The sequence below is a fragment of the Trachurus trachurus genome (genome assembly GCF_905171665.1).
Source record: "Trachurus trachurus genome assembly, chromosome: 14".
NCBI classification, from domain to species: domain Eukaryota; kingdom Metazoa; phylum Chordata; class Actinopteri; order Carangiformes; family Carangidae; genus Trachurus; species Trachurus trachurus.
In genome coordinates this window covers 8117924-8145551 of record NC_139903.1, presented here as the reverse complement: position 1 = coordinate 8145551, position 27628 = coordinate 8117924, and the positions used below count along the sequence as shown (strand labels likewise).

At 40.3% G+C, this 27628-nt stretch overlaps 4 protein-coding genes across 4 annotated transcripts in view; 2 read left to right on the top strand and 2 right to left on the bottom strand.

Annotated features, from left to right (window-relative positions):
- cltca (clathrin, heavy chain a (Hc)) overlaps positions 1 to 1879 on the bottom strand; it is a 47450-nt gene extending 45571 nt beyond the window's left edge. Inside the window, exon 1 of the mRNA XM_083986046.1 lies at positions 1525 to 1879. Within this exon, the coding sequence (XP_083842172.1) occupies positions 1525 to 1566 (42 nt within the window). The 5' untranslated portion in view covers positions 1567 to 1879. The remainder of the gene's footprint in view (positions 1 to 1524) is intronic.
- Positions 1880 to 7607: 5728 nt separating this feature from the next.
- On the top strand, positions 7608 to 16861 carry nherf4b (NHERF family PDZ scaffold protein 4b). Its single transcript, XM_083986189.1, has 11 exons — positions 7608 to 7673; positions 9750 to 9777; positions 10537 to 10601; positions 10694 to 10905; positions 11279 to 11483; positions 11610 to 11746; positions 12578 to 12782; positions 14109 to 14305; positions 15377 to 15589; positions 15728 to 15904; positions 15991 to 16861. Exons 1-11 carry the CDS (start codon positions 7640 to 7642, stop codon positions 16024 to 16026), a joined length of 1509 nt encoding a protein of 502 aa, XP_083842315.1. The 5' UTR covers positions 7608 to 7639; the 3' UTR covers positions 16027 to 16861.
- Positions 16862 to 17946: 1085 nt separating this feature from the next.
- Positions 17947 to 20183, top strand: atp5l (ATP synthase, H+ transporting, mitochondrial F0 complex, subunit g). The gene is made up of 3 exons (XM_083986636.1): positions 17947 to 18078; positions 18499 to 18659; positions 19844 to 20183. The coding sequence occupies exons 1-3, from the start codon at positions 18027 to 18029 to the stop codon at positions 19940 to 19942; spliced, it is 312 nt and encodes a 103-aa protein (XP_083842762.1). The 5' UTR covers positions 17947 to 18026; the 3' UTR covers positions 19943 to 20183.
- Positions 20184 to 20694: 511 nt separating this feature from the next.
- ftr82 (finTRIM family, member 82) lies at positions 20695 to 26935 on the bottom strand. The gene is made up of 7 exons (XM_083986141.1): positions 26133 to 26935; positions 24621 to 24716; positions 24243 to 24476; positions 23232 to 23391; positions 23069 to 23125; positions 22779 to 22844; positions 20695 to 22072 (listed from the first exon to the last, which is right to left on the bottom strand). Exons 1-7 carry the CDS (start codon positions 26721 to 26723, stop codon positions 21552 to 21554), a joined length of 1725 nt encoding a protein of 574 aa, XP_083842267.1. The 5' UTR covers positions 26724 to 26935; the 3' UTR covers positions 20695 to 21551.
- Positions 26936 to 27628: the final 693 nt, after the last annotated feature.

The following is a 27628-nucleotide window of genomic DNA, read 5'->3' as shown; positions in this document are numbered from 1 at the left end:
CTTGCTGTTCTGTAGATGGAACAATAGTTAAGACTAGGAGACCTGACACTCCTGATGTTTCACTGAGTTCAATGGTACTGACCTTGACCTCTGACCTCTTTCTAGTAATCAGTGTCAAAACACTGTTACTACTACTACTACATGCTAAAAAAAAAAAAAAAAAAGACAACAAAGAGCAATAAGAACGACTCAGATCACAAGTAAGTTGTCATAACTTACATTAGTCTCTCTACACAGAGAGGCACAAAGCCTTTTGAGTTAAGGTCAGGCTAGAAAACAAATACAAAGACTCAACTCAAACAAATTCAGTCTTGTATTGTATTTGTTAAGATGGGAGGTGGATCACATTTCTAATTTGAAGCTTGAATGAAACACCAAATTGATCATTTATTCATTACAACTTGAAAGTCAGCAGCACCCAGAGACTGAAACCATGGGCTTGTTCCACCTACTAAAAAAAAAAACCTGACCAGCTTGTGGTTTTATTAGGGTGTAAGTATAGTAAAGTAAAGTGAAGTGAAGGTGTGGCCATTTAAAACCCAGAATCAAACACAGTGCAAATGGGTCACACAGGATTACAACACCATCACGAAATCACCTGTTCACAATGGCAGCAGCAGAAAAAAAAAGAAGAAAAAAAAGATACCACCCGAAATGAATGCCATATCAAAAGGAAGAGGCAACAGAAAGAGAGTTAAACAGAAGCAGAAGTCAAGTCTCTGTGAATGTTTGAGCCTCCGCCAACTTTGGCTAAGTCATTCAACATGGGCAGCTATCTGACAAGCCAACACAGCACATGACCATTCATTTCTACAACCTACAAAACGTGACAGCCCTACAGAGGTCAGACAATTACTTTTATTTAAAGTGATAGGTACAGTGCATAATATGTCAACGCTATACACGTAATTTGATTGGGGAAAAGTCCACACATTTTCACTTTTTAAAAAAAAATTTAGTTAGCTATTGCGTCACTGTGCTATGAAAAAAAGAAAGTAGTGCACTGAATTGAATTAAATCATGTTTGTATCGGTGGTAAAATAGTGATTTAACATTACATGTATGGTTGTTTTAATAACCAGCCTCATCGTAGCACTGACAGCGACCATTTGTCCTGTGTAGCACTATCTATTTCCGAGAAAACGAACACCTCCATTGAGTATTTCTCAACATTATGCCTTCTTTTTAATGAGTTTGCTTACACGCATTACTCCTAAATACAACCTAATAACAATTCATAACCTCCACTGGTATTAAATTGTAGACTTTCGTCATTTTACATCACGAACAAGGGTGGTTGCTAGTGTAAAAAGTGTTAGCAGCAGGAAGGCTAGATGCTAACTAAGATAAACGTCATCCACCCTGCCAAGCTAGTTAGCCCGGTGGATAGCTCCGCCGAAAGCTAACTTAGCTTCTTCCTCACAGACTTCTAACAAAGTATCCACTCGGAATCGCGTATTGGTATCAAAAGAAAGACAAACTTTACATAACAACTTAACCATTCATCCATTCATCCAAATATACCTGCAGGTGCTCCTGAAAGCGAATAGGCAGGATCTGAGCCATGGCGGTTCCTCTCTTCTCTGTCTCTCTCTCCTCCGGTTTCTTCTAAATGCTACAACAAACTACGGCTTCTTCTCTTAGATCCTAGCCCGGACAGCCAGGGATGCCTCTTAAAAAAAAAGAAAAACCTAAACGAATCGATTATAAACCTTGTTTTTAAACGTGCTGTCGGCGTGATGGTACTTTTTAATTTCGTCCCTTAACTGTTTACTTGCGGGCTCCTCTTCCCCTATAGCTAACAACACCGACTGGCTGCCACTTCTACACCGACTTCCCCGGACCTGCAATGGCGGTGGAGGTTGGTCAGCAGAGAAAACATCCCGGAAATGGAAGTGCAGTGCACTCAATGAGGCGGAGGGATACGGACTGGAGTCACTGCTGTTTAAAAAAAAAAAAAAAAAAAAGTACACAGTGTCGTGAACAATGACAATTATTAAGTATTATTATTAAGTTTTTAATTCTCTTTGAAACACCCGAGCTTCAACATCAAACATCAAAGGTTAGAAGAAAAAACGTAATGTTAAACCTGGAACTACTTCTTCCTATTCGCCCTTTGATTTTTGCCACATCATTCGTATTTGTAAATTAACGTCATTCCCTACGCGGTGTACACTTGTTCCTCTCAGCCAATCAGATCGCTCGGAGCAAAAGTCGGAAATTCAACTTTTTCTTGAACCCAGTAGTAAGCGACTCTCTTCACATTTTATCGTAGCATATCTTCATGACATTTCTAAGCTCACGGTTGTTTTTGTGTGTTTTTTTCTTCTCAAATCCTTTTTTCCCCCTCCTGTTTCTTTTTTCCTTGTTGTCACACTACCGGTAAATACGTTATGCAATTCGTATGCCCTACTTTTAGATGAACTTTCACTTAGGTTGATGATCTGAGCACACCGCTGTGTGTTCAGAGAATGAAAATGACAGGAGGATATGCAAGAAATGAACGTCCATTCATGCCATTTTCTCAATACAAATTCAAAAATTAAAACCATATGGCACAAAACAATGACATCTTCATCAGTCTGTCTGTAGGATGATGTGTGTTTCAGTAAGCATCATGCAATAGCCTATTTGTTGGGTGGGGTGTGTGTGTGTGTGTAGGCTACCCCCAGTGATCGTTTCCTCTTTTTACATCCACAATTTCTGTTGGCAGAGGATGTCAACTCATTGCTCAATGGAAGACTGGATGCTAAGAAGACAGTCTCACGAATGAGCTGAACTTTTAGCAGAAATCTCATCCTGCTGAGCCAGCAATTATGGCTTCTGAAAAATGTGTGCTGACATGAAGATTAGAACATTTGTAGGCTGATCAGACATCATGTTTAGTAAAGGAGGAATGCATTGAGACTCTCCCACTCCTCTCTGGAAAATCACCATAATGTGGAAATACTGTAGAAAACAAACCCTCATTTAATAAAGATCAATGGTCATCTGAGACAATTATTGTTGTTTGCCTCCATAATAGATGGAGAACTATGAAAGAGTACAGCTGTAAACCAGATTCACACAAGTTTCCATTGTTATCTTAATGAATCATTGAAAGGGTTTTTTGTACTGTTTATTTAGAAAATGAAAATGACAAAAGCTTCCCGATTTACTACTGAACAAATTCTTGTCCAACATAATAGAAATGAGCATTGAGGAAGCAAAAAAAGGAAAATAAGTGACATATTCATTTGTCTAAATAAAAATAGTACATGCATATCAACATTTATACACATATATACATATACACATATGCTTTTCTGCCTCACATCACCATGCCATAACAATTAAGGGGTACATTAACTATAATCACCAATAATCATTATTGATCACTGTCCATTATACCTGCTAAGCATCATATTCTTGTACATTTTCTTAATCCTGCTGATATTTGGATTTGGTTTGAGGGTGTATAACACCAGAAAGTACATAAACTATATATAAATTTACTTGCAAACAACATAACATCCCAGGGCTCCTTCAGACTAGCTGATTTTGCTCTGTGCATCCGTATAATTTAATTATAGTACATCCATTACTGTAACAGAACACAAATGATGTTATCATACATAACTTTTCATAACTATAAATGTTGTTGCAATTCTCAATGATGTTATTTTTGGTCATTTTATTATTATCTTCTATCTAGCCACAATAATAAAGGCGTTGTCAGAAGAGAATCAGTCCATGAACACAATGGTCCGACAACAACATCTGGATTCTGAACCGTCCAATGAGATAGATCTGTCCTCAAACAGATGTTTGGGGGGGGAGGGGTGTTTGGGGTTAGGGTAGTTTATAGGCCTCTGATGTATGTAAATTGTCTGAAAAGGATTTATGCATCATAATCATGTGTTGACCAAGTTTTTCTATGTTAAATAATTGTAGAATATTAGAATTTAGTGTTTCATAGCAACTAATCATGAATCCAGAGCCAAATCCCTGCATGAGGAATTTTAGCAAATTTAAATATGAATGAATTTCTCTTTGGGATGACAGCAAGGCGTGTAGTTTTATTTCCCAGCTGTGACCCATAGTCATATAATAAGCTGCTTGTCACGTGGAAATGAACCTTGAGCAAACCAACTGCGCAATTAGTTTACTGATCTATATTTTCAGAGGCAGAGGGTGTAGTGGCCCTGAATGGACCATTCATGCTGCTGTTGCCATGGATTCGCAGGCTGAGGAAACGCACAGACACAGACACTCACTGAGAAGCCATGTGTGTCACGATAAAAGACTGGCCTTCGTTCGTAGGCTACTACTCTCTGCTGGGATGCCACACAGGCCTGCCGAGGCTGAATTTAGCTCCAGGCTCCGTGAAAAACAAACGGCAGCAGCAGTGGTGGTCGCTCCGCTCTGCAGCCTTTGGCCTTGTCTTTCCTTATCGACTCTCTGACACGATGTCCCTATCTCTCTCTTTACTATACTGTAGGTCATCCCTTGCAGCTTTAAGTGAAGAGTCAAGTGAGGCCACAATACAAGTGCAGCCAGCCAGCCATGCTCGGACCTGAGATATACTATACTGTATGTAGCAAACAGGATGAAGCTCACAAAAAGGCAACTGTCTACTTTACAGATTTTTGTCTGTGAGTGCACTTCAGTGCTTTGGCAAGGACTTAGGCACAGATGGGAGCTGTGTCTTCCTGTGGCTGGGAGGATCCCATCAGGGATGACTGAGAGGGGCTGACACTTGGATCCGGTATCAGGATTGAAGGGTCCAAATAGAGGCCCCATTGCCTCTTGTGCTCTCTCTCTCTCTCCTCTTTCTCTCTCTCTCTGTCACTCCCTTTTTTCTCTATCTTGTGGGTTCAACTTCATTCAGGTCATTCTTTCACAGTCACATGAGCATGACGATGGTAAAACTCTGCACGTATTGTCTGTTATATGTGTTAAGAGCCAAACTGTAGTGTACACATACATCATACTCTGACAAATCATCCAGAGCCACCACCATATATTCATTTCATTGTCACAGATACACCTTAATGGCATGCAGCATACTGTAGCCTAACCTTTGAACGCCAGCTGAGGTAGAGTTACTAATTGACTGTGTGTGGGCCTTTGCTCCCTCAAAGCAGGAGGAAGAATAGTTTGTCACCGGCGGTCAGTCACACAGGAACACAGTCTAAGGACTCAAATAACTTCAACTAACAACTCAACAAAGTCAAATAGCCTATAATCTCAAATCTAAAGGCCTGTTGCTGCAATGCAATTTGGTTCATTGTATGCCTTGATCGAATGATCTAAATCTACAAGAGCGAAACAGGTCAAACTTGTTTGCATTTAGAGCTCAACTTGATATAAAATAAAAAAATTTAACAAATACATTTGCTAACCATTTAATTGGAATCATGTGTAATTTAAATAAGGGTAGTTTTAAGTACAGACATTTTTATTTGGATTTTGTTGCCACCTAGTGGACAAAGGCTGAGACACTGTTGACTTCACCCTTATAGTTGAACCTGTTCTCATGTTCAGATGAGGGCCACAATTACTTATGCAGTTAAGTTCATGGGTTGTTTATTGGCCACTGTAATCGTTCCTTATCTCCATAATGGACCGGTAGTGCACCATTCCTAATTAAATTACAATGCAAAACATGAGGAAATCACTGTCTATGTGCAAAAATTTAGAGTGCAAATGCTCCATGGTGTAGAAATATGGATGGATTTTGTCACCCATTCTTTATCCCTCTTTACTGCCGGTATGCACAGAGGGAAGGCTGCAATGGCTATGACCTCTTGCTGTGTGCATGTGAATATTGTTTGAAGTCAGATATGAACCTATCCTGAAGCTTTACTAGATCATCTATGAGCAATAATAATTAAAAAAAAAAAGCAACACCAGAGGGCTCCAAGAAAAACATGTGTCCTTACGGAACAGCAGAGGTTTCTTCACACTCCCCACAGCGCCATATTTTGAATAGAGAGTATCGTGAACATGCTGCAGTGCCACCTGCTGAGCATCTGAAGTCATGTTATTTTACAAGGTGTAATCTGTCTGCCAGCAAACTTCTCTTGGTCTGTGCCTTTATTATCAAATCCATGAGCGTAGAATTTCTCCTAACCAAAGCATCTCTGTCAAATAAACCCAACTACATGTGACATTTCTGTATACATGTGGTTTTGTTGGTGATATTAATAACACCTCATATAAAATAAAATCTCAGTGAGACATACAGCAAAAAATTAAGAGACCACTTCAAAATGATCAGTTCTTCTGGTTTTACCATTTATAGGTATGTGTTTGAGTAAAATTAAATTAAAAAATGTTTGTTTTATTCTATCAACTACTGACAACATTTCCCCCAAAATTGAAATAAAAATATTGTCATTTAGAGCTTTTATTGGCTGAAAATGACTAAACTAGTCTAAATAACAAAAAATATCAAGTCTTTTCAGACCTTCAATAATAATAATGCAAAGAAAACATTATATTCTCATTATGTATTATGTATTCCTGAACAACACAGCAAGGATATTTTAACTCAGGAAGAGTTTATAAATCAGTTTTTGTGGGATAATGTCAGTGTTTAATCCCAGCAGTGGTTTTTATAATCTTCCTATAAAACCAGATGTGGTTCAGGTGATGACCTTATCAGTGTCTCATTAAGTAGAATGAGTTGTGTTTATGTTGGTATTTAAAAAAGAAAAGAAAAGAATGACTGTCATACTTGTAGAGATGCTTTTAAGAAACATTTGTGAAAGTGGTCTCTTATTTTTTTTTCCAGAGCTGTATAATATCCCTCACAAAATTAATGGAGGGAGACACAAGGCATGTCATGTAGCCTACATGTGGTACATGTGTGTGGTAGGTGGGAGGTGAAGTCAGGTATTTTAAAATGCCAAAAAATAAAATAAAATGGTGAAGGGACAAAAATGTCAATAACATCCTATCAACACCTCATTGTTTGTATGACTTCCTGGAAACCAAAGTGGCAAAGTGTGATTCATTCCTTCTTTCCTCTGCCGATCATATCCATCGGCTCGTTTCCTTCTGCTGCCACAGCAGGTGAACTGTAAATCACTGCTCTGGAGTTGTTGTTGTTTCAACTGGAATGAAGGTCTGTTTGTGCAACTTGTCACCAAGCTTTGGCCTTGACACTAAAAATCCCTTCTGAAAGTGATTCTCATGGGAACAGGCACAGATAGCGAATCTGTTTCTAACAGTGTTCTGCTGTTTGTTTTCCTGTGGATCATTTAAGTGTGTGACAATTCTTTTCTTTTTTTAGTATTATCTAAATTAGAGCATGCTGTCAATGATCATTTGTTTAAACAAAGGTAGAAAGAGACAGCATATAATAGTCACATGCACAAATAGTTGTAACCTTTCCTGGAATAACGAGACAAATGCCATCTATTGAGACAGGATAGTAGCTAAGGAAGTATCTTGTTACGTGTTTTGCAGATGGTACGCTGCAGCAGAGACGTTACACAGAGATATGTGTGCTCAAAATTTCACACATAGATTAAACATTAATCTCGGTGTCCCCCCTCATGGGGAGGAGTCTGTCCGTGGTCAGCATAAATGCTTGGATGTACAGGACTCCCACTGTTACAGCCCTGTGTGTGGTCGACTGCATGCTGACCTGATGGGAAAGAGACACAACATGAAATCAACTACAGGTAGATTCAAACCTTCTGCATCTTTTAATTGTAGTTTTTTCAGTTATCTTCTATGAGCTGTTACACTAGATTGGATTATATTTCTATATTTAAGTTTTGGGTATTTTGAGCTCAAATTTCTTATGCTTGTGCCATGTTTGTCTTACATCAATACATAGATGTTTGAAAAGAAATGTATAAAATTCTACAAATGATCATATCATATGCAACCAAATGCTAATGGAAAATGACAAATGTTTGAATGGTTATTATCATCAGGGAAGTCAGTCAGTGGTTTGTCTTTGTGTGTGCTTGGAGTATACCACTACGTCCTACCTAGAACATTAAAGAGAGGGTTTATGGTGGGGAAAAGCAAACAGTGATCCATTAGCTGCACCGAAGTGCCTGTGGTATAAGCTATCCAGGAGAGGAGGCTGCTCAGCCACGTATGTACATGTGATGATGATGAGAGACGTGGCTTTTTTTCTGCGGGAGAAGAGATTTAGTGAGTTTGTTGCTGATCACTCACATATCCAGTGGGTTACATCATCACAACAGTTTGTTTGGTTTTCACGCTGTGTCAGAGAAGCAAGGACTCTTTGTGCACCGACATGATGAAACACACAGATCAGCAGTGTTGCAGATTAGAGGACAGTGACAGTTTGTGGGATGAAATTGCTAACTTTGTTTCTAAGAGGGGGGGAAACAGGCTGCAGGAACACAATGTCTTTTATGGCAAAAACCTGATAACAACAACAAAAACAGGCGTAAGTAAGTAGATTCAACAAGGAACAACAAGCTCATGTGAAACATTGGTTCCATGCATCTTGCAGCACTTTCTAGGATGCTGCAATATAAACCAGTTCCTGGAATGAGTTAAGTGTGGGACAAAGTGCCAGAGCAGCAAAGATGAGATACAATGACAACAAGGCTTCATTGATGATTAAGCATTCATATGGCTTGCCTGTCAGACAGAAAAGATGAACAAAGCTGAACTCTCTATTTATATTCATATAAAAGAACTAGCGTGTAGATGACGCTGGGGGCCTCAGTGCAGTATTTGAGAGGAAAGCTGCCACAATAATCCTATTTCTGCAGCTCAGGAAGAAGCTGATTGTACTTAAAAGTGCATTTCTCAGCCAGATGCCAACATATTTGTATTTTTCTTTTTTTGACTCTCTGTATTAAACTCTCTCAGAGCGGAAAAGTGTAAATCAGCACCCAGAGAGAAATAAAGATAAGAGTATCTTGCAGTGCAGAGGAGTGTTGTTCCTCTGGGGACTAATTGGATAACAATCAGCAGCAGCAGACTGTAAAATTACATCATCAGTGCAAAGCAAATGTGGATTTGGACACAGAAGTGACAACCTCAGCCGAGGGCATCAATCATTTATGTAAGAGGGATGTTTTCTAAAGCCATCAAGTCATAATAGGTTTTGGCCCAAACAGCAAAAACACATTGCTCATCATGGTGGCTCAGATGTGCCACATGGGTGAAAAAGCTATGTGTGTGCAAGTTGTATATTTTGCATTCGAAAACTAAAGTGTATTTTTTTGTGACAAGTCATACATTAGTCAGCATCTTCTCAGAAATACCCCAACAAATATGTAAAAACAATGGTTGTCAGGCTAACAGAGAAGAGTGCCGGGTCCTGACCAGTTCAAATTCTTTATTCACCACACTTTCATCAGATGTTTGTATAACTTCAATGTGCTTTAACAGCCTCTCCTTTTAGAAAGGCCAAAGACTAAAGATAATCACATGAAGTCAAACCCTGTTTTATGGTTCCTCCGATGATAGTCATAGTCAGCACGTGTCCAAGGCTCACACATACCAGTCTTACTGCTCAGCTGGTGCGTTTAGTAACAGTTTAGTGAACAGAACCACACGGACGTTCATAGAGCTGTGAGTACAAATTAATATATATTACTGTTATTGGTAGGTAATGACTGGATTCATTATATTTGGGGTCTGTTGATTCAATGGAAACAGTATTACATATCATGATCAATGGCAAATATGAGTGAAAATGTGTAAGTTTCATACAGTGTGATGCTGCTAAAGCCACTGACTTCATATTATTTTTTGCTTTCAAGGTTTGGTGGAAATCATTGGCTTGACAGAGTAAGTCTGCGTTTCATCTATTTGCTTACATTATAAAATAACCCTATAATGTAAAATGTTCTGTTTAAGCTTAGATGATTTGGCACGTCACAGAACAGAGTTTGATATTTATAGCTTGGAAAACAAAATCATATTAAAGCTGAGTTCACAGAGCTTGAAAAGAAGTCGTATTTGACTTGGCATTTTGACTGTTGGAGCAAAGTAATCTTTAAGACTTTGGGCCTAAGATAAGGCCTAGCCTACTGTGTACAGATAAATGCTGTTGCTACTATTATGATAATGGAGAGGTTATGCAATTAACATACAATAAACACTGAAATGTGTTAGTAATTGATGCAATTGAATCAACAATCTGATCAAAATTAGGAAAGAAACATGTACAGGCTTTATATGGATAGTCAGAGGGAATATGTAACCTTTCAACAGGTTAGAGATGAATTAGATGACAATTAAGTTGTTGCCCCCACCGTAACCTTTAAATAGTTTACTGATTGTTGGTCGACTGTTTGCATATACATTGTCGAACATTAGTTGAACATAATAAAGACTATGTTACAAATACTCTCTGTAGATAAACTTCGCAAACAATGTGTAACTTTGTTTTTCCTTTTACACCGTGGAATGGTTTACCCATATAAACTTTGGGGTCATAAAAAGAAAGAAATGTGGACTTTTCTTTATCAAACAAGCTATTAAATCTAAGAACAACTCGCAGTAACTGAAAGGTTAAATGGGTCACTCACATTTCTCCTTTTACAGGAAATTCACATTTAATCCTAAAGAAGGAATAGACAACCCAGTGATGGTCATCACAGACGACGCAGGTTAGCTTGAAAATTTCAAATTATACATTAAGTTCTTAAACATGAGGGAAGTCGTCTGTGTGAGATCACTTTTCTGTCTCCTTTCTGCTCAGACTCTGCGCCCAGACCCAGACCTCGTCTGTGTGTTCTGAAGCGAGAGGAAGGGGAGTCCTACGGCTTTCATCTGCGAGTGGAGAGGGGATGTAACGGTCACATAATCAGGAAGGTGACGTCAGGCGGAGTGGCTGCATGCAGCGGCCTGCAAGACGGAGACAGACTCCTGGAAGTCAACAACTGCTATGTTGACGACATTTCTCACCCTGAGGTAAGAGAAAGAGAAAAAGATAGATGGACGAGTGGTGTTTTGTTTATTTTCTTGTCACAACTATGTTTCATCATCTTTAATATTTTGAAATAGGGTATAATATTGGTGTTGAAGTAAGCCAATGTAATTATAACAACAGAGAGGGGCAGGTATTATACGTTTTCTTCATCCTGCTCCTTTTCATTTATGGTGACAATGTGTACATTATGTAATTTTGTGCAACCTTGTGAAGAATGTATACCATGAATGGAATAAACCAAAAATGAAATGAAATGAAAAAGATGAGCTTCCGACACTATTACAACAAGGACAGAAACCTGTCTCAGGAGAGTCTTACTGGATCCTGTGTGTGTTTCCATTTTCATGAATTAAGGTGGCCAGGAAGATAAAGCTAAGTGGACACCAGATATGTTTATTAGTGTTGGACGGGGAGGAGTACGAGAACGCTGTGTCACAAGGACAGGACCTCCGAGATCTGGTCAAAGCGCACAAGGGCAAAGCCTGCAAACCGCCCAGACTCTGCTACATCACCAGAGATCCTGTCTCAGGTCTGGGCGTCAACTTCACGCCTGTAGAAGGTAAAGTTTCCTCTTGTAATCGCAGCAAGTCCAAAGTTCAAGATCAGATCAAGATCTCTAATACATACCTTAACTTGAAATCTATGCAGTGTCATACAGCTTCTCCCTCCTGTCTTTGCTCTGTAGGAGAGAAAGGCCACTTCTCCGTCAGCCTTGTGAGTGGAGGAGCAGCTGAGAGGGCCGGGGTGCGTAAGGGAGATCGCCTGGTGTGGATAAATGGAGCAGTAGCGTCTGACCTCACACACTCAGCACTCAGCAGGATGGTAACTTTTTTTTTTTTTTCAATTTTCTTTATTATTGTTATCCTCACATAATACATTATACAGTTAGTATTGATTTCTTGATTTACAATTATTGTCAAGAAGAAAGGAAAACATCAGCATATCAAAACATAGCTGTTGCCATATTGTAGTTGTGTAATGTTAAAGGGGACATATTATGCTCATTTCTGCTTCTTGACATGGTACCTTGATGTCTAAAAGTAATGTTAGTAACATGCTTTGGTCAGAAAAAACACACCAGTTTCACAGCCCTGCTCTAAACGGTCGGTTTAAAACCTTCGCTCTGGTAGCTGAGGTAACCATGGTAACCATGGGAGCGAGGGCTTGAATGTTCACATCACCCGGCTTGTGATGTAATAAGCCGGGTGAAATTAAAACGGCTTGTTAAGAGACACATTTTCTTACTATGGCAGTTTACAAAATATTGACGTAATTGTCAAAACTGACGTTTAAGGGGTGAGGAGGCACTCTGGATACGCAAATACACATACTAAAACAATGAAAAGGTGAGTTTTGCATAATATGTCCCCTTTAAAAGAAACAAAACCTGCATATATTTATATTTTTAAGAGAAAAAAACAAACAAACAAGACTAACTAAAGACAGACAAAAGAAAAAAAAAACAATGATGAATCAAAACGGGATGTATGGGCTTGTAACAGGGGCTGCATTCATTTGTAGGGAGACCAAACAACAATATTATAAGAGTTTTGATATGGTAGCCTACCTGTTTTTATAAGAGATTTGTAACGTCACACTCAAGATTTATATCCAACTTTGTGTAAAAAAATAACAAATTATGTTTTGCTGCAGATGAAAAAATGTGGCAATCACATCACCATCCTCGTGATTGACAGCGAGAGCGAGAAGAGCTACATGCAACAGAGGATGCCCATCCTACCCAGCATGGCCGTTCCACATAACCTTCCTCACCGGGCCAGAGAAGTCCAGCTGGTGGCCGGGCCCGAGGGCTACGGCTTCCTGCTGCAGCTGGAGAAGACGCCGTCGGGACGCACATGTAAGAGACGGAGAGCAGCAGCAGCAGCACAGAGTGTTATGAGCAATGTATAGTCTGCATTTACGTCCTTTTAACCCTCCTGTTGTCCTCCTGGGTCAAGGAAGGAAGGAAGGACAAAAGGAAGGAAGGAAGGAAGGACAAAAGGAAGGAAGGAAGGAAGGAAGGAAGGAAGGAAGGAAGGAAGGAAGGAAGGAAGGACGAAGGGAAAGAAAGAAGGAAGGACGGCAGAAAGGATGAAGGGAAAGAAGGAAGGAAGGAAGTAAGGAAGGACAAAGGGAAAGAAGGAAGGATAAAGGGAAAGAAGGAAGGAAGGAAGGATAAAGGGATAGAAGGAAGGAAGGAAGTTAGGAAGGAAAGAAGGAAGGAAGGAAGGAATAAGGGAAAGAAGGAAGGAAGGAAGGATAAAGGGATAGAAGGAAGGAAGGCAGGAAGGACAAAGGGAAAGAAAGAAGGAAGGAAGGCAGGAAGGACGAAGGGAAAGAAGGAAGGAAGGAAGGAAGGGAAAAAGGGATGAAGGGAAGGAAGGAAGTTAGGAAGGAAGGAAGGATAAAGGGATAGAAGGAAGGAAGGAAGGAAGGAAGGAAGGAAGGAAGGAAGGAAGGAAGGAAGGAAGGAAGGAAGGAAGGAAGGAAGGAAGGAAGGAAGGACGAAGGGAAAGAAGGAAGGAAGGAAGGAAGGGAAAAAGGGATGAAGGGAAGGAAGGAAGTTAGGAAGGAAGGAAGGACAAAGGGAAAGAAGGAAGGAAGGAAGGAAGGAAGGAAGGAAGGAAGGAAGGAAGGAAGGAAGGAAGGAAGGAAGGACAAAGGGAAAGAAGGAAGGAAGGAAGGAAGGAAGGAAGGAAAGACGAAGGGAAAGAAAGAAGGAAGGAAGGCAGGAAGGACGAAGGGAAAGAAGAAAGGAAGGAAGGACAAAAGGAACGATGGGAGGAAAGAAGGAAGGGAAAAAGGAGGGAAAGAAAGATGGAGGGAAGGAACAGATTGGGTCATAAAAAAAGAAGGAAGAAGTAAGGACGAAGGGAAGGAAGGAAGTAGGAAGGAAGGAAGGAACGCATAAGGGAAAGAAGGAAGGATAAAGGGATAGAAGGAAGGAAGGACAAAGGGAACGATGGGAGGAAAGAAGGAAGGGAAAAAGAAGGGAAAGAAAGATCGAGGGAAGGAACAGATTGGGTCAAAAAAGAAGGAAGAAGTAAGGACGAAGGGAAGGGAGGAAGGAAGGGAGGAAAAAAGGATTGTGGAAAGAAGGAAGGGAAAAGGGAAGGAAAGAAAGATGGAGGAAGTGAACAGAAGGACAACAGGAGGGTTAAATACATTTCTGTGTATTTTTTAGTTCACGTTCTGCGTGAGATGGACCGAGGCGGCCCGGCGGACAGGGCCGGTATTCGTAGCGGGGAGCTGCTGCTGGAGCTCAACGGAGAGTCGGTGGAGACGCTGAAGCACGAAGACATCGTGGACAGAGTGAGGCAGAGTAAAGAGCAGGTTTCCTTCACCACCATCACTCTGCAGGGGCTCGAGTTTTACACCCAGGTGGGCATCTCCGAAACTGTTTCGTATAAGATCTGGGGAAAATGTACTTGAATAGAATTACATGTGTAAAAATGTACTCAGTTAAAGGGATAGTAGCGTTTTTTAAAAAGTTTTAGTTTAGTTTATTTTGGTCTCATAAAAACAAATACAATAGACAAATATAAAGGTAGAATCAGAACAAAAACACAACAAGCAAAACAATTTAATAAAGTGGGGTTGTATGATCTACAAATAGCCCCTCAGTACTTTAATTGCAGTAGAAGACTCTCTGCACTCCTCCCGTTAGCAACGCCAGCCCATAGCCCTGCCCAGAGATTTACAACATACAGTGTTATGAACAGACCCAAAGAAACGGCCTATTTTCGCGGCCTAAAAGAGGTTTTACCTGAAAAAAAAAAACACAGTTCTGGAAAAAATTATATTATAGCGAACGATGGAACTGTGTGTTTTTTTTTTCAGGTAAAACCTCTTTTAGGCCGCGAAAATAGGCTGTTTCTTTGGGTCTGTTCACAACACTGTATGTTGTAAATCTCTGGGCAGGGCTATGGGCTGGCGTTGCTAACGAGAGGAGTGCAGAGAGTCTTCTACTGCAATTAAAGTACTTAGGGGCTATTTGTAGAGCATACAACCCCACTTTTAAAAAATGCTACTATCCCTTTAAAACGAACAGTGGGTCTCAGTGAAATTTACTGTTTTATAATTTTTAAAGGGGGCAGGGAGGGGTGAGAAAATATCAAATTGTGATGATGTGACAGAACTATTAAATGAAACAACATGTTTAGGCGACTGCAAGATAAAGTGTCAGGATTTTAACTCTGATTCAGATTCTGAAGCTGAAAACCAGGACACAAACAACCACAAATTAAGTGAATAACACATGTAATATATTAAATTATGAATCTCTTTGAAGTTTGGAAAAGGCTGCACAACAGTTGTTCAGAGGAGGCCCACACACACACAAGTGTTTATATCCTCTCCTTCTCCGAGAGCACGAGTCATGCATAACTGTAACCGAGGAGCTGAAACATATGAGAATTATTTTACCTGATTTTTTATTTCATTTTCCTTTAGTTGGGTCTGTTTCCGCTTCTCTTCTGTGAGGATGATGCAGCTGAGAAAGAAAAGGAGAGCAGTTCATCAGCCTCTGAGGCAGAAGAAGAGTCAGTGCAAAAGGAAATAGATGGCTTGTGCAAGTCTAGACTCTGTTCTCTGCGAAAAGGCCCTTTGGGGTTCGGCTTTAATCTGAGTTGTGTTCCCGAGAGTCCTGGGACTTTCATCAGCCAGGTGGGTGGTGATGAAATATCTCATTTCACTTAGTCAACATTACCTTGTTACTGACTGAGGCACAAAGAGAGCAGACCAGGATATTGTGGGTTTTTTTTTGGTCAAATGTTGTAGTAGATTGAGTTTTCTCTCTTGCAGGTGGCTTTTGGTGGCTCGGGGCAAAGTGCAGGACTACGTGTCGGTGACGTCGTGTTAGAAGTCAATGGACAAAATGTGGCGGAGAAATATCTGGAAGATGTGATTATGCTTGTGAAGGAAGGAGGAGCTTTCCTTTCACTACTAGTCACTGATGCACCAAGCAGAAATATCACAAAGGTAAAAGAAGGATTATGTTAATACAGCACAATATGTTTATATATGTTTAAATCACTTCAATAATCTATAATCTAATTTCTATGCAGCAGGAGGACGACAGCTATGAGATATCGTATTTGTGAGCAACAACGATACACAACTCTGAAGACATTCTCCAATGTGTAGTGTAGGGAGACGTCAACTCAACTGAGCTTAATAAAGAAAACCCAAGTATTATTATTAACTTATTGATACATATTTCCTCAGTCCTATCTTTGCATTTACGAAAATATAGAAATCATATGAGCTGTAGAAAGTATGTCTTGGCTAAAAACTGCCACATATGATCTTAATCTGATAAAAATGTAGATTAATGAATAAAACACTACAGTATAAACAAAATTTCAGCACAAAAACATCTGGAAATTTACATTTTCAAAAATTCTTTAGAAAATTAACAGCAGCGATAGTAAAGAACTGATGATAAATGGGGAAAAACAATGGACAGTGAAAACTATGTAAAAATAAAAGTGTTAAATGTATTGTATTGACTGGGTGGGGGAGGTTAGAGTTTTTATGTTATATGTATATTTAATCTAAATGAAATAAAAGTTTGTTCTTGATTGTTATCAGTGTAGTGATGGAAAAAGGATATTTCATGTTACATTAACATTTTTATTTGTAATCTCATCTCGGCCTCTGAATCTTTATCTTCTGTTTGCTATGTTGAACTCCACTAAATGATATAACTTAATATCTAAAAGGCATAAAAGTATAATCTGAAAGCCAAATGTGATTGTGTGCAGTTACACGTCAGTGGCTGTTTTAATGTAACTGAACTGACCAAATATACTACAATTTAAGACCATGACATATGCCCTAGAAAAGTGTGGATGAAACCAAATGAGTTTCATGAATCTCCTTAGTGTGTAGGAAATGTTTAAACCACAATATATATTTCAATAAAATGTCCATCAAAGTCAACTTGTTCCTCTATTTTTCCTAATAAATATGTCTATACATTATCTGTGGCCTATTTTATGATTTAATGAGCCTGATACGGTCTGATTCACTGCACCCTCTGCTGACCATCTGGCAAAAAAAAAAAAAAAAAAGCATTACCATCCAAATAGGGGAGAAAAACAATTACATTATACATCGTCAATGTTCAAAATGTGACTGGCTTGAGCTGGTCTTTGTAAAACCAGAAACATTTTTAAAGGCTGATTTGTCTGATTACCGGTAGTTTGGGTTAAAACAAATCCATGAGTTGGTAAATATCACATAGGCTACTGTGGATTGTTCCTGTTGCTAAAGTTACAGTGACTGAACTCTTAATCATAATGTACATAGTGTACAGTGCCATGCAAATGTTTGGGCACTCCTTGTCAAAATTTCTGTTAATATGAACAGTTAAGCAAGTTGAAGATGAAATGATCTCCAAAAGGAATAAAGTTACAGATGACACATCCCCTTTTTAAACAATATATATATATATATATATATATATATATATATATATATATATATATATATATATATATATATATATATATATATATATATATATATATTTAAATTTATTAAAATATTTTACATTTTCAAAATGACAGAGAAAAGGGCCTGCAGCAAATGTTTGGCCACCCTGCATAGTTAGTACCTATGTAGCACACCCAGTGGAAACTATCACAGTGTGTAAATAGCTTGTCTGATACCTTGGTCAAAGTTATCTGAGAGCTCAAGTCTCCTGGGTGTTTCCCATTCTTTTGCAGGCTGCTGCTTTGTTTCCCCTTTTCACTCTAACATTGTAGAAAACAAAAATAATAGGTATAGATATTGCTTAAAATATTGCAAAAGAGTATTTCATGTTTAATTTGATTGATTTTGGAGATCATTTAATCTTCCTCTCGTTCGTTCACATTAACAGAAATGTTGACCAGGGATGCCCACACTTTTGCATGTCACTCACTGTATTTATACAGTATATAATAGAAGAATTGTACACCATACAGTAGGGGTCTTTGATTGCAGGCTGTTTCTGTTCAGGCACAGGGCGGTCCGCTGCGGAGGGGTCCTTCCACTGGAGGTGACATTCAGTCGGCTAACAGCAGGGGCAGCGCTTAGCATCGACTGACACCTAAACATGGCACAGGCAGTGCAAAAGCTGGTCGCTAAAGTACCCACGTTGGTCGGCGGTAAGTCTATGTGTTGTGTTTTGTATAGTTACAGCATTATATTATGTGTCTAACACTTGGGGAACCGAGTTGTACGTAATGTACCGGTAAGTTAATGTTTAACGACGCTGTCAGGCAGCTGCACCGTAAACCAAGCTAACAGATGAATGAAGTGAACATAACGTTGTTTAATGCTGTCTGAATTAAAAATAAATAAATAAACACGTAATTCACATTGCATGTCACATAAATGTTATTAGATTAATTAGTTGTGTTGCTAGCTAGCACGCGTGACTTGTATTACGTATTGTGTTTTGTGACTAAAAGCTAAGAGCTAAGTGGCTAATGCTAACTCCAATCAGATTTACTGCAGCTTTAACAAAGTGGCACCGGAGTTGTGTAGATATTTATGTGCCTTTTTTACTCTCTTCTCTCTTCTAGCCGCTGTCACCTACTCCAAACCTCGGTTAGCCACCTTCTGGCATTATGCCCGTGTTGAACTTGTGCCCCCAACCCCTGCTGAGATCCCCAAGGCCATCGAGGGAGCCACAAACGTCATCAAGGGTTTCCAGACAGGACGTCTCGGTCAAACCACAGTGAAGGTGTGTTATAGTGCTGTTATGTTGTTATTGCTCTATCAAACCGACTTTTCACACACACACATACAGTGCCGTGCAAAAGTCTTCATACCCCTGAACCTTTCCACATTTTATCACGGTAACAATGACAAACTTTAATGTGTTTTATTGAGATTTTATGTGATAGACCAACACAAAGTAGCACATAATTGTGAAGTGGAAGGAAAATTATACATGATGTACAAGATTTCCCTTCCACTAAACAATTACGCTGCTTTGTGTCGGTCTATCAAATAAAATTCCTATAAAATAAATTTACCTATGTTGTTGTAATGTGACAAAATGTGCTCTGTACATGCACATACCGTTGTAGTATTGTAGACATGTAGTGTAGAATATAGTATATGATAGTATAACAAACTCTCTGGTTGAAAATATGTGTCACTTATGAATAATCAAAGACTGCAGTGACATTTCTCATCATCAGATGCTATCATGTAGGCCTATATCATATTACAACACATTCACTTTCAGTGTTGCCATAGGAGCTCTACTGTAACTAGTATGTAGTTTTTATTACATTTCGTCAGTTGTTGTTGTTCATCATAAAGGTCTAGGAAAAAACACAACACTTTGACAGAAGAAGAAATCATATTAGTTGCATATCCTCCTAAATACAGTTAAACTGTGCATATACTGTTGAATTGTGGAAATTGTGGAAAAGCTTGCAAAAAGAATGTCTTCTTCAATTACAGACGTCACTGAGAACAGTTTTCTTTTTGTCAACTTTGATAAAAAAAAAAATCTTAATAGGGCCTATTGTTTTTCTTTTTTTCCATCGAATGAATTATAATCAAGCGTTACAACATGTTGGTACACTGAATGCACCATGTACTATGGGTATATACATTTTCTTTGTGCAATGTTCTATTATCAGAAATATTAGAAGTATATTGATCTTTATAAGTAATAAGGGAAGTTTGATAAATAATCCATCACATCTCTGCAACAGCTCACAATAACTGTTATTCATATTCATTTTTTAAATGAAGATATGATGAAACTTCCTAAAATTCAATTTGGCCATGACACAAAGCAAAAGGGATAAAAATGATTACACATGATTACATTATGTATATGAAATGTGGCTAGTACCAAGTTTTACTTATCCAGAAACCAATTAAATTCATGTTTTTGTTCCTTCACAGGATGCTCTCAGGAACGGACTGGTCGCCACTGAAATCATGATGTGGTTCTACATTGGGGAGTGCATCGGCAAAGGAGGCATCATTGGTTATAATGTCTAAATTATGGACTGTCATACTTTTTTTTTTCTTGAGCGTTGTATGCTCAACTTCTTGCAAGAATCCTGGGAATCAATAAACCGATATCTGTTGTAAAAATAATTAGTGTTTTCTCTCTGCTTTCTGTTCAGTATTATTTGGTTGTATGTTACAGAGTTTCGTTTTCAAATGGCATGTCTGTTCTCGACACACGGCAGTACACAGCCAATGGAAATGAAAGTAATAAAAATTGTTTAATAAATTAGCTGTTAGGTGGATTATAAATTGTTTTTTGTGTAGCTGATTCCTTTGACATACTTGCTTTTCCTTCTGCAAGTTAAAATCTTGGCTGTTGAAAATGCCTGTAGATTAATGGTTAATGGAAATCGTGTCTTGCTTTTGACTCTTTAATCTTCTTGTTATATACTGACATATGATGCACATTTGAAGATCACACAATTAGCACACAACAGTGTTGCAGCCATAATCTTATTTTTTATTTCACCTCAGTTCCTGTTCACAGTCAGCAGAGGGAGCTCTAATTGTTTCCTGTTCAAATGATGTTGGCAACTTGGCACACCTTTTCTCCTCAGCAGGTGTAACGCTGATTCACCGTTACGTGTTATTATAAATGGGATGGTCCGCATACCAGTTACATAACTTGAGCCACAGTTGAAATGATATGTTTATGTAGCTAATTTGTATCGACTGAAACTTTCCAGACCTTTGTTTAACATTCTTATGTAAAAACAGATAATCCCCAAAACTAGTTTTCATTCATTAAGCTCTTTATTTTTGAACTATCAATGAATCATTTTGTTACAAAACAAGTCTTTTCTGGATAACAGTTGCGTTCTGTTTAACCATTACATAAGTAAATATACACAAAATTAAATAAGGGTTAGTTAAAGTGAAAAAACAAGCAACTTTCAGCAACTGATATAACAATAGATAATATCAAAACATGACAAAAGGAACTGACACTGAAATAGCCTGAATGTACTGAAACCATAATAATACGTGTTAATGCACCAAAATGAACAACATTGTAATTTTCATACAAGAGTGCAATGAATTCATTATACAGTAATATTGGCCAACGGTGCGATGACCTATCACAGGCAAATGTACCTCAGGTTATCTCAGGGTACATTCATTATGGATTAAAATACGTCATACACTTAATGAAGTTATAATTGTGGATAAATCTAAAAATACAGATTACAGTAGCTTGTTGAAAGTGACATTTATTACACACTGACATGTTAGAAAATTATTCAGCAGTTATTATCAGAAGCTCGAAGGGATAACACTTTTTTTCTTCATATTCTTCTTGTGTGATAATGCAGTTATTATGTATTCAGTAAGATTTTTTTTTTTAGAAAACTATAGTGAAGATGTGATTTTTATAGGATAATGCAAAATACAATATGTGATGTGTAAGGTTAGAAAAGTATATACACATTTGAAGTAACTTAAAAAAAACAAAAAACTTAATTTATGTGGTTTGGTACAGTGTGAAAATTTAGCAAAAATATAGTATATTCAAAAAGCATTGCTGTAAAGTACAACAACAAAAATGCAAAAATATTTTCAGATTTTCAATTGAAAATGACAGCTAAAATATCGGTGATCACTTGACATTGCAGATCTTGACCGAGGTGCCGACTCCAAAGCCCGGATACAGGGGCTCGACGAATGTGGTCTCGAACCTGTGCAGGAGGGTCATGGTGTTGCTGATGCTGTAGAAGGCCAGCACACCTGCAGCGTGGTCCAGGTACACGCCTATCCGGGGAGAGTGCGGGCCGTTGACGGGTTTGTCCACCCGGTTGTGCCAGGCGGAGTAGCCGGTGTCGGAGCAGAGGAGGCTCCAGGACTTGTCGTTGTAGCCCAGGAGACACAGGGAGCCTTTGCCCTTGCGGCTGATGCCCTTGTAGGCCACGCCGATGGAGAACTCCCCGCTCCACTCGATCTCCCAGTAGAAGCGGCCGCCGGCGAGCGACTCCCGGCACAGCACCTGGGCGAAGCTGTCGAAGCGCTCCGGGTTGTCTCCGTAGGGCTGCAGGTCCCTCGTGCGCAGGACTTTTCTGCTGCTTTCGGAGATGAACAGCTCCTTGTAGGCTGTGATGTGGTCTAACTTCAGCTGGCAGAAGTCTACAAGAAGAACAATCAATGCATTTTTCATATTGATTGAAGGAAATGTGTCGAGGGATAGTAGCATTTTTTTTTTAAAGTGGGGTTGTATGATCTACAAATAGCCCCTAAGTACTTTAATTGCAGTAGAAGACTCTCTGCACTCCTCCCGTTAGCAACGCCAGCCCATAGCCCTGCCCAGAGATTTACAACATACAGTGTTGTGAACAGACCCAAAGAAACGGCCTATTTTCGCGGCCTAAAAGAGGTTTTACCTGAAAAAAAAAAAAACACAGTTCCATTTTTCGCTATAATATAATTTTTTCCAGCCCAGTTTTTATTTGGACCTAACCAATTGCTGATTGGCGGGCGCTAACCCTGGGCTATGCGAGTTGGTTAGGTCCAAATAAAAACTTTGTTTTTCCTGCACTTTGAAGGGCTGGAAAAAATTATATTGTAGCGAACAATGGAACTGTGTATTTTTTTTCAGGTAAAACCTCCTTTAGGCCGCGAAAATAGGCCATTTCTTTGGGTCCATTCACAACAATGTATGTTGTAAATCTCTGGGCAGGGCTATGGGCTGGTGTTGCTAACGGGAGGAGTGCAGAGAGTCTTCTATTGCAATTAAAGTACTTAGGGGCTATTTGTAGATCATACAACCCCACTTTAAAAAAAAATGCTACTATCCCTTTAAACTTGCAAATTGCAAAAACAACAGATAACTTACATTTCACAAAATCAGATCTGTTCTTTGGCTCTGGAGGAGGAGAGTTGTTCACTATCATTTCTTTACCTAAGGGGAAGAAACATTGTGTTAGGTCAGAGTGAACTGCATACACCCATACACATACTTGTAATTCTTTTTGTTTGTGTTTTTTTTTTTTTTTTCACGGCTCGTGACTGAGGAATCTGTGATGCAAACCCTTTGTGGTTTGCGTCAAACACCTCATGGCACCAAGATAGGAAATAATTAACCTCCTAGTATATTATATTACTACAGGACGTGACAGTGCTCACCTCTGCTCCTTCTGTCCAATGTTCGACTTTCTGTAGTGTAGATCGGTACCTCATTCACTGTAAGAGATATAACACATTCATAATTACGAGACTGAGTTTTTTTTGTGTGTGTCTGTGTTTTTAAGCCCAGTATGCACACATGTTTCTCCTGCTGAAGTCAGACCTGATTTTGAGATCTTAAGCAGTTCCTCTCTTCCAAACTCCTCAAGGCGTTCCTTGATCTCAGCCACAGCTTTCCTCACAGCCCCGAAGGAAAAGTCAGGGTTGACGGTCACTCTGGGTATGAAGCCATCGTCAGTGGGAGTGCAGAGGTAGTTGAAGTTCTTGGTTGAGAAAGAAAAGCAAAAAAAAAAAAAGGGTTTGTACCGAGCATTGCATCTGCAACATTGTGATTAATATATCAAAGTGCAGCCTCTTCATTAAAGCAGATATCAGCTTCACGGCCGTTTCGGCTAATGCTGCGTTCAAGGCAGGCTTTTGAAACCGTAAGTTACAGCTTCAAGTCACAACTACGACTTGGTAGCGTTCCAGGTAACCCCTAGCTCGTGTTTTTACCATCCTGTTGTCTGTGAAAGTTCCCTATAACGGCCACTCGTAACTTCCGACCCGTGAACTCGTACCAGATCGAACTGGTATGACTTCACAGGAAGGAAAAACACAAAGTACGAGTTTCTTTGAACGCACCATGAGTTAGCAGCCCCCGCCCTTGTCAGGCATCAATTGGTCCTCGTGCTACGTCACCACATTCACGCGCATCCCTTGGCTGCACACACAGCCCTTCATGCCGTTCTCTCTCCTCATTGGATAACACTTGTATCCCACAAGGAAAATTTTCTCCTCGGGTTACAGCAGAGCAGAGTGACGGAGAGACTCGTGTTTAGGCTGAAATACTTCATGTAAGTGATTGCTGACGGAAAATAGGACTATTTAGGACTTATATTAACAAAAACATTCCACTGATATCTGCTTTAACTTGTTTAGAAAGGGCTTTGGTCTTTATTGTGTCATCATGTACAAAGACAGATTAAGAACACTTTAAGTAACATGATATGTAATGACAAGCCTCACCCAGATGTACTAGTAAGTTGTGACAATGCTACATGCTAACCTTTGTCAGCATAAAACATCAACTCCAGGTATGTTTCTTCCTGCTGTAACGCTGTGTCTGTCTTACCTGCAAGAAGTGGATGTGGTCCTCAGTGCTGTAAAGCTGCTTGAGCCCCGTCTCCTTCTTCTTCAGCTCATCAATCTCTTGTTCCAGTCGCTCGATCAAAGCCTCGGCCTGGTTGAAAGCAGCCTTCTCGTTGATACCGATCAGCTTGGTCACCTCTGACCTCATCCTCTCAATGGAGCGGATCATGTCCTCGAACATCTTCTGGCTCTCCACCATGGCTCTCTGGGCCGAGTTCTGGACACAACACAACACAACACACAGCAGAGTCAGTGCCAACAGGTTTGATCCATGATGGGTGATGGTGGTTTGTCTTTTCTGGCACAATCTGAGACTGCTGTAGAAAAAAAACACTCTATATTATCAACATAATTTCCTCACCTTCAGTGAATCCACTGACGTCTTCAGTTCCTCCAGCTCCTTCACCCTGTCCTGGCATTTTTGTCTAATCTCAGCTTGGGATACTCCCAATAGTTTCTGCAAAAAAACAACCAAAATTTTACTGTTATCGCACATGCACTCCCATACAGATAGCTGAACTGACTCCCTTTGATTTAATACGCAATGTTACAATTTTTGATCATGAACTCTCTCTCTAAAAGCTGATTAATAAGATGCTAATTTATTGAACAAAATATAAGGTGACATATTTGCTGTGAACATTCTTTCTCATCAAGTGAATATCTGCAGAGGCCCTTTGGCATGTCTAATAAACCCTACTCAAAGAATCTTCTTAATACGGCCAGCTTTTATCTCAGAGGGAGACGGTGGAGGGGGGAAAAGATCTGTAAAGGAATTCAGGCCATGTCAGGAATGTGAATCTACCGCTGCCTGACTTTTAAAGAGATGTTTCAAGGTGCACGCAGCACTGACATGCAGAATAGAGGGGCTTCTAATTCAGCTTTTACTCAAGCCCACCAGTCCATTCTTCAAGATAAGCTTGAGGAATGTGGGGAATCTAGGAGGCGGGGGGGCGGGGGGGTGGGGGGGAGGGGTGCGAGTGGGAGATGGAGTGAGATGTGTGAGAATAAAGGTTGTAAATCTTTGGATGAGAGAAACCAGGTTCCTCATGTAAAGAAAACAGTTGTGTGAGTGAATCATTACTTCATTGTGCCCTAAAAAAACCTTTAGCCCATATTGTTGGCTGCCATAAAAACACTCCTAAATTACTCATGTACAGCAGCATTAATTACAACACCCAAGGATTTACACTCCATTGTTATCTACTCTACTATTTTTTTTTCACCCCCACCACAGGCTGCCTGGCTGTTGTGCCATTTGAATGTGCATTACCATGGTTTGCAATGCAGGCAGTGACTATCTGGTTGGTCACGAGGTGCGGACGGACGGACGGTCGTGACTCCCTGACATTCCTGTATCGTTACAGACCCACACTCACTCCCACAGGTGGGAAATGGTGCAGCAGCAGCAGCAGCAGCAGCAGCAGCAGCAGCAGCAGCAGCAGCAGCAGCAGCAGGAAGCTTCACAGTTTCTGTGTAACTATCCCACAGCTGGAACACCACATTCTCTGAAAAGCAGCTTTCAGAGGCGATAACTATATAGGACACTCCCCCCCACCCCCCCACCAGCTTCTACACAGCTAATCAGAGAGCTGGATTTGTTTTGGCGGTGAATGCCTGCCAGGCTAGCTGATAGCATTGGGTGAAATGGGTCAAAGTCCAACCACCAGTTGTAGTGCAGGGACAGGGAGTTGGGCAAAAACACTCTGTTTGCTTAAACTCAAGTAACTCCAACATGAAGTCACACTTTCATTCTGACAGGAGGCGACTGAAAGTGGGTTTTTCTAACAAGAGGAAAAACGATTTCCTGTCCCTTCAAGTGTTTTATCTGTCAGACATACAGTCACCAACAGAGATAGGGAGTGTTTCTTACCTGTTTCTCACCCCTCTCTGCCTCAGCAGAGACAATGTCATGGCCCCTGTGTTCACTGACTGTGCAGAGAGCACAGATACACATCTGGTCCGTTCGACAGAAGAGCTCCAGTGACTTCTGGTGCTGTGGGCAGATCTTCCTGTCCAGGTTCCCCAGCTCGTCCACCAGCTTGTGCCGTTTGAACGTGGCCGACTCATAGTGAGGCTTCAGGTGCTTCTCGCAGTAGGACGCCAGACAGTTCAGACAGGACTTCACAGCCTTTAGTTTCTTCCCAGAACAGAAGTCGCAGGGGACGTCGTTCGGTCCGGCGCAGACGTTCCCCTGGGTCATGTTGAGGTTGAGGTTGAGGCCGCTCTTCTTGATCTTCTCGGCCACCATGCTCAGAGTGGCGTTGGGCCGCAGCACGGGCCTCTGGGTGAACGTGATCTTGCACTGGGGACAAATGTAAATCCCTGTGTAGTCGGCCTCGTTCCAGTAGCCGCTGATGCAGTCCATGCAGAAACTGTGGCCACAGGGTATGGCCACGGGATCCCTCAGGAGGGTCTGACACAGGGTGCAGCTGAAGTAATCTGGAGAAGTGTGGTCAGCCATTGTGATGGGCTCAACAGCAACAGCAAGACCTGTGGAAACAGACAGACACAGAGAGAGAGAGAGAGAGAGAGAGAATGCCAGAGAAAGAAGCAGAGATAGATTTCTTTCTTTCGCCGACTGTGCCTGGGAGCCCGCCCTCGAGAGTTTGGTACAGCCTTGCCAGAGACAGGACCTACTTGTATTTCTGAATTCCAGAGGTTATTGATTGAAAGCAGACAAGGCCCTCCCCCCCTGTGCTGTGAGTATATCGAGCCCTGCCCAGTTTTAGATAAGCAGGTTGAACAAGGAGGGAGAAGGAGAGAGAGAGGGAGAGAGAGAGAGAGAGAGAGAGAGAGAGGGCGGGCAGACAGGAAAGGAGTGTGTGAGAAAAAGAGAGAGAGACAGGGAGAGAGAGGAAGAGAGAGGAAGAGATAGAAAACAGACTAAAAGAAAAAGAGTGAATGAAAAATAAGTGAAAAATTTGCAAAATTAGTGAAAACTAATATGCAAGGAGGACACGTCGTTTTCCGTTTTCCCCTGCCTGCATGCCGTTTCCTTTATTCTTGAAATTTCTCATGTGGCTCATCTGTGGATGTATTGCGCACACACTTCTCGGCAGCTGTATTTCCACCTATTGTTGTCAGACAGAATCGCCATTGTCTTAAACCGGTTATAGTCCGACAAACATCAATGCGGCCTAAGGTACTGTAGGAATTTAAGGGACCACCCAATAAACAAACAGAGACACTGTGAGCTCCAGCAGAGTCTCTGAGTGATTTCAAACATCGCTGCTTCTTGCTCCTTTTATCCCCCCACCCCCCAAAAAAACTACAAAAAACATACGTTTAAAGGTTAAACTATAGCCCTGGGAAGTTTGTCCAAGAACAAGAAGAGTTCAGTGTTGTCGAGTTTACAATGTGACCGGT

What these genes read in the sequence shown, in the direction of transcription:
- nherf4b (XM_083986189.1), top strand. Translation starts at nt 7,640, where the DNA reads ATGGGAAAGAGACACAACATGAAATCAACTACAG. An exon ending in CAACTTCACGCCTGTAGAAG is followed by an intron (nt 11,484 to 11,609) that starts GTAAAGTTTCCT and finishes TTTGCTCTGTAG; the next exon opens with GAGAGAAAGGCCACTTCTCC. An exon ending in ACTCAGCACTCAGCAGGATG is followed by an intron (nt 11,747 to 12,577) that starts GTAACTTTTTTT and finishes GTTTTGCTGCAG; the next exon opens with ATGAAAAAATGTGGCAATCA.
- atp5l (XM_083986636.1), top strand. Translation starts at nt 18,027, where the DNA reads ATGGCACAGGCAGTGCAAAAGCTGGTCGCTAAAGTACCCACGTTGGTC. An exon ending in AGTACCCACGTTGGTCGGCG is followed by an intron (nt 18,079 to 18,498) that starts GTAAGTCTATGT and finishes TCTCTCTTCTAG; the next exon opens with CCGCTGTCACCTACTCCAAA. An exon ending in TCGGTCAAACCACAGTGAAG is followed by an intron (nt 18,660 to 19,843) that starts GTGTGTTATAGT and finishes GTTCCTTCACAG; the next exon opens with GATGCTCTCAGGAACGGACT.
- ftr82 (XM_083986141.1), bottom strand. Translation starts at nt 26,723, where the DNA reads ATGGCTGACCACACTTCTCCAGATTACTTCAGCTGCACCCTGTGTCAG. An exon ending in GCTTAAGATCTCAAAATCAG is followed by an intron (nt 23,126 to 23,231) that starts GTCTGACTTCAG and finishes TATCTCTTACAG; the next exon opens with TGAATGAGGTACCGATCTAC. An exon ending in ATTGGACAGAAGGAGCAGAG is followed by an intron (nt 22,845 to 23,068) that starts GTGAGCACTGTC and finishes TCTTCCCCTTAG; the next exon opens with GTAAAGAAATGATAGTGAAC.